Source organism: Monoraphidium neglectum (assembly GCF_000611645.1).
Source record: "Monoraphidium neglectum strain SAG 48.87 unplaced genomic scaffold scaffold02680, whole genome shotgun sequence".
Lineage (NCBI taxonomy): Eukaryota > Viridiplantae > Chlorophyta > Chlorophyceae > Sphaeropleales > Selenastraceae > Monoraphidium > Monoraphidium neglectum.
The window spans coordinates 1-5963 of NW_014010948.1; the positions used below are offsets into that span (position 1 = coordinate 1).

The following is a 5963-nucleotide window of genomic DNA, read 5'->3' on the forward strand; positions in this document are numbered from 1 at the left end:
CCCCGGAACTGCCCTATCCCGCCAGCTGGGCTCGACCATCACCCTCAAGCCCGGCGGCTCCAAGTCTTTCAAGCCCACCATCACCTTCAAGTCCGGCACTGCCAGTTTCCTCACCACCTACTCCAAGACCGCCAACAAGGTCCCGCTGTCCGGCGCCTTCGGCCTCCCCACAACCCCCATCCCGGTCCTGGCGACTGTTGCGCCCATCAAGAAGGTCTCTTCGTGCAGCCTGAACCTCAAGCTCAAGGACAAGACTGTCCCCACCTTCAACCTCCTCTGCCAGAACTTCAAGATCGACGTGAGTGACGGGCCTCAAAGGGACGACGGGCTCTACTGGGCAGCGGTGCACGGGATGGGGGTGTGGGCGCGCCGCCACGGGTGGCCACGAGGCACGCCTGATTGACTCAGTTTTACTCGTTGACAAAACGGAGTACAGAGTGTCACAATTCCTGTTCGCGGCCTGCTGAATACCAACATTACCTCACCCCTCCCTCATTGCCCCGATCCCGACAGTTCACCCCCTACTCGTTCAGCGATACCAAGGCCACCATCGTCCTGAAGCAGGCGACCGGCAAGGGCTCCGTCTCCCTCAAGGGCTCCGTCGCCCTCACCTCTGCCAAGAGGTTCTAAGCAGCCGGCAAGCGCACGCCCCGGCCGCGCCACCTCGCATCGCGCCGCCGCACGCGCGCTTGCGCTCGGGGCGGGCTCGACGTAGGGTGCGCCTGGACGCCCCGGTTTTTCTCTGGTTGATGGGGCAGCTGGGCTGATCAAGCCCCTCTCGGGCATTACGCCCGGCCCTCCATCTTCCAATCTTTGTCAAGTTCAAGCCTGGTCTGCAACCAAGCTGGCGACCCGTGACCCAGGCGCCATGCAAGCCTGCAACCTGATTCTCTTATTCCAACGGGCGTCTTCGTTTTTGGAGGCCCCTCTCGAGCACCTTCAGTGCGGGGGTCACTGCATGCAGAAGTGCCACGCGTGACCTGTGAAGGAGCTGTCCATGAGTTTATGCTCTCAAAACAGTGGCGCTGCGCGTCCTCAGCCGCCCTGCACGCGACTCACCTGATTATTCACCGCCTCGCGTGTGCGGACCTGCAAAGCACTGTTCACGTGAACAAGCACAGGTGTTGATGATTGGGATTGGTCGCCCACGGCATCCCCGAGGTTTCCTTGCGGCAGCAACGTATTAGAAGGGCGGGATCTCACTTGCACAACGTGCGGTCTCACCTGTGGCGGCCCAAACCCTCTCCGGCGCGAACGGGCCTTTGCTGAACCCCCGAGCTGTTGTGGCCTGCCATGGCGCACCGGCCCGCACCCCCATGCCCGCAAAGCACACTCACACACATCCTCACACACATCATGCAAGTGCCCTGAACATTCAGTGTTGGCACCCGACCACCGCATGCGCACTCTCTGTCACACACGAACACACATTGTCATTGCGCCGACACATGTGCGTGAACTGCAATGTCAGAGTTTGTTGAGTTTCTGCGCTGTGAGGAGATTCGGGAAGTGTTGGTTAGACCTGCTGAGTGAGTACGGTGTAACCACCTTGACAAATAAAGCATTGGTGTATATATTTGCTGCCAGCTGGCAGGGAATTGATGGCGCCAGACAACTCAAACACTTGCCGGCACCATCGACACTAAGGGAATGCAGGCTAAATAAGCAAGCAGGCTGTGACGTGTATGCAAGCTGCGGCAGGCAAATGTTGTGCAGGTGCAGCCTGACTGCCATCAGTGGGGGACAACCAAGGTAACGGGCAATTTTGACACTCCCCATGGCATCACACGTATGGCCACCCGGTTTCTGCATCTGCAAGGTTTGGCACGGTCATACACCCACTGCTGCCAACGTGCATGGATGCGGCACAGCTGTCGGGAACATCACCTGCCCAGGCAGAAAGCTGCCAGCATCCCCAGTCGACTTGCTCTCATGATATGAGGGCGAAGCACAAGAGTGTCACTGTGTGATACCTTCCGCCTGGTGGCCACAGTTTTGCCTGACAGGCTTGTTGCCCCTAGGCAAGGTTCGAGGCAGCTGGCTGCCCGCCTGCCACAACAGCAGCAACACGAGGCCCGGCCCGTCGCACTTTGTGACCCTCGCGAACCGCTGTTCTGCAGACGGCCCCGCCTGCAGGCTGGCTGAAGGAGCCCAACGGTGCTGAGTATCATGCGCTCACAGCCAATGGTTTTACGAACCCCAGTCTGCCGTGCAGCCATCCGCGCCCGTGAAGTGGTGGCCGCAATTGCCATGGCAGCAGAATTTCTGGGGCTGGGCTTGCCCGCAGTGCGATCACTGTGGCGCAGTATGGCAGCAGGGGCTGCCAAGCGTCGCGGGAAGCGCGCATTCCTGCACCCAACGCCCTTGCGTGATTGCCTTCCACTGCCCTCGCAAAGGAAAATGGCCGCGGCTGGCGGACAGCCATCCAGCCATGGCAGCTCAACCGCCACACAACAGCCTTGGATCGCTTCTAGCTGGCGCGGGGCCGGTGTAGCAGCAGGACCTCCAGCATTACAAGCAGGGCAGGTGAGCAGAGCCTACAGCAGTAGGGAGCCCCTCAGCCGCGCCCTGCTCGTTTCTTGCGCCGCATGCAGCCGGTGCATCAGCAACCCGGTTTGTTGTGCTCATACGAAAATTGCACACATCTGAGCATGCAACCTGTGACGAGTACTCGGTTGCCTCTGCTCAACGGAAGCACGTTCAACAACGTGGCCGGTTTCTGGAAACGTGTGGACCGTCCTTCCGATTGGCTTCAGCACGTCGGTGGGGCGGGTGACACCAGAGTGAGTGGGGTGTGTCAGTGCTGAAAATTCGCTCTGGTTTTTTCCGCATGATCACAGCCGACCTGCCGGTTCTCGAAGCACATGACCCACCACGCCGGAACCGACGACACACACACACACATCCGCCCTGGTCGTGCTAACGTGAGCATTTAGAGGTCAAGATTTGTGCGCCTGGCATGTTTACGAGCGCGCTGGCCTCTCGTGTCCACACGCACTATTCGGCCACACGGGTGGCTGGCCCATGACCCGGATTGAGCCGGTGCATGCGCGGTTAATTGAAGAGAATTGACGTTCAGGATGCTGTTAGGTTTTTGGGTGACTTGAAAACGGCCGTCGGCCCGCCACCACGCAGACACAGCCATGAATATGAAGTTTGCAAGGGGCATTGCAGCGGTCGCTGCCCTGCTGGTGGTGGTGGCGATCAGCCCTGCACAAGCCCTTGTAAAAGGCGACTGCATTGTTGGTAGGTCAATAAGCGCCACCTCGGCGACTATGGCTGCACACGGGGGCAGCGGCTTGCGTGCAGCAGTACTGCGTACGCTCAGGGACGCGCTGTTGCTGCTGCGCCCAATCAACACCTGCAAGCCCCTTGCACACTCAGCACGTTCTAGTCCCGCCGCTCGCACACACTTGATACCCGGGGTGGCCCTGCATCCCACCCGGAAGTCTCCAAGCACCAATACTGGCTCCCTCCTGTGCCGACCCACAGACCTGACCCTGACAGGCGGCACCAAGCTTGGCCTTTCGCCAGATACCAGGCTGACAGTCCAAGCAGCGCGCCGGGTGAGGCTGACCTTCAGGCCCAGCAGCGCCTCGGACGCGGAGAGGGGGGCAGTTTCTGGGAAGCTGCCGCTGGTCCTTTCAGCAGGTGAGCCCGCAAGCCTGTGAAGCCAGCCGGCTTGTCGAAGGCCAATCTATATCACTGCACTCTGCCTTAGGCAATAAGCACTGACCTCTGCATCCATGAATGTTTGAATTCCCCCATTATCAACAAGACCGGGCAAGACTAGACACAAAAGTGCATGGTGCCAAACAAGCTGGTCCTGCCGTGCATGCGGCAGGATGGAGCGCAGATAGAGCAGATCCATCCAAATGAAGATTGCCATCCACAAAGGAGCATTACTGGCTGTTTTACTGGCCGTGTGCGCTCCAGTTTCTGACAAGCACGACCAAAATAAACCTGACACGTGTAGCACCATGAGACCAGGCGCACCCTGTCGCTCCCCCTGGCTCGTTCATTTACAATTGCAGGCGCCGGCGGCTGCAACTTTACGGACGGCTCGCTCGATCGCCGCAGCCCCGGGAACAACGCACTCAGGGCGGCCCTCAGAAGGGTATCTGTCGGCGGCGGCGGCAACTCCACCTATGGACGTGAGCGCCAGGCCCCAACAGCACGCACACCACAGTGCGGCCGCTGTGCGGGCGGCGGGCGGAGGGTTGGCGGCTGCGCCGACCTGGGCTCCGCATATATCTGTGCACATGCCACACTGCGGGCGCCTGTGGCTCCTCTCCTGCAGATCTTCAGCCGCTCCCTCATACATGCAGGCCTAAACCCTGCCCCCACAACTTCCACACCTTGCCCCAACGCCGCAGTGTTTGTGACTGACTTTGCAGGCAGGAGCACCACACGCCGCCCGGCCACCTCGACCACCGATTTCAGCTTCAAAAACGGCGTCGCACTTGACGTGAGCCACTCGCTTGCAGCGACTGCTACATGCAACTCGCCACCGCCGTTGTTGCGGGCCCAAGAATCAAATACTTCACACTCTGAGACTGGGGCGGCGCCAGGGCGGATCATGCTGGGACCGCGTTGTTTGGGCTGATTTGCCCACAAAGCGGATGCTAGATGGCCAGCAACTCGGCTTCCTGCTGGCCTCTCAAAAGCAAACCTGACTCATGCACGCTCACCCATGCACCCGGGCGGCACCCCGGCTCTGCGCAGCTCTCGGCCACCACCTCCCTGTCTTCCCGCTACATCCGCATCTTCCGGCCCACCGCCGCGTTCACCGGCGGCGTCGCGGCGCTGCAGCTGAACTATTCGAGGCCCCTTGGCCGGCAGGGCGCCGTGTCTGGCGGCGCCGGCTTCAACAGCACCGCCCTGTCGGGCCTCGGCGCGGCGCGGCGCGCGTCGCTCTGTGCGCTGTCCCTGACACGGATCTCCTCGAAGGCCACCTTCACGCTGCTCTGCCAATTCTTCACGCTTCAAGTGCGCTGCGCGCGCGCCGCGCACATGGGCGCCCCAGCTCCTTGCTTGTGACAGGCCGCCGCAAAACGCGGCGTGTCTGGTGCGTGCGGAGCTTGTCTGAGTCGCGGGACGCAGCATGCAGCTAGCCGTCCAGCTCAACCCGCTCGTGGCAGGTCACCCGCTCGTGGCAGTTACCCATGAGGAAGGGGAGGAAGGCATGCCTGTCCCTCACCACCCCTTGCAATCCCCGTACAAACCTGCGCGCCTCTCCTGGATGCGCATACTCGTTCCACCCTCATGATGATGCATATTGTTGACCCAGCTGCCCAATGTTCAACCCACCTGCCGCCCCTCCTGCTGTCCCGCAGTTCCCCAGCTTCACCAATGGCGACCTGACCACCAGCCTTGCGTTCCGCCAGTCGACGGGGCGCGGCGCGTTCTCCGTGCGTGCCACGGGCCTGCTTACGTCCGCCTACGTCTACTGATTGCAGGCCGCTCCGTCTGCTGGGTTCCCCCAGCAGGCACGGCATAGCGGTGACGTCCCTGCCAGCGACGCTCATCGCCTCCAATGACTGATGTTGCCACATCAATACCAGAACCTTGGCCTTGCGGGGGAGCTGCTGACAGCAGCACGAGGGCGCATATGGTGAGCTAGGGCCACCCACCCCCAAAGACTTCTACCCGTGCATCAACACAAAGACGGCGGCCACGCGCCCGCAGCAGGGGCGCCCGCAAGGTGTCTCGTGCTCCTATCACTCGTCGCCAGCCGTCCTCACATTGTTACTTTTTGAGCCAACAGCTCCTCCTTCACAGCCGACTGTCGTCAGGCCCTTTGTCCCGCGATCGCGTGCGCACCAACTGCTAATTTCGGAGCGTGCACAGTTGTGTTGACTTGATCAGTCGGGGCGGCCGTGCTACTTCACTTCATTGCCCCCTGCCACTGTGTTGCGTTGAAGGTGCTTTCTTTTTGGCTGGCCAATCCAGCGTGCACACAA

General features: G+C 61.0%; 1 protein-coding gene across 1 annotated transcript; it reads left to right on the forward strand.

Annotated features, from left to right (window-relative positions):
* Nucleotides 1-4629: 4629 nt before the first annotated feature.
* Nucleotides 4630-5453, forward strand: MNEG_11300 (hypothetical protein; the record flags this gene model as incomplete). The annotated part of the gene is made up of 2 exons (XM_014040228.1): nucleotides 4630-4989; nucleotides 5337-5453. 2 exons carry the CDS (start codon nucleotides 4630-4632, stop codon nucleotides 5451-5453), a joined length of 477 nt encoding a protein of 158 aa, XP_013895682.1.
* Nucleotides 5454-5963: the final 510 nt, after the last annotated feature.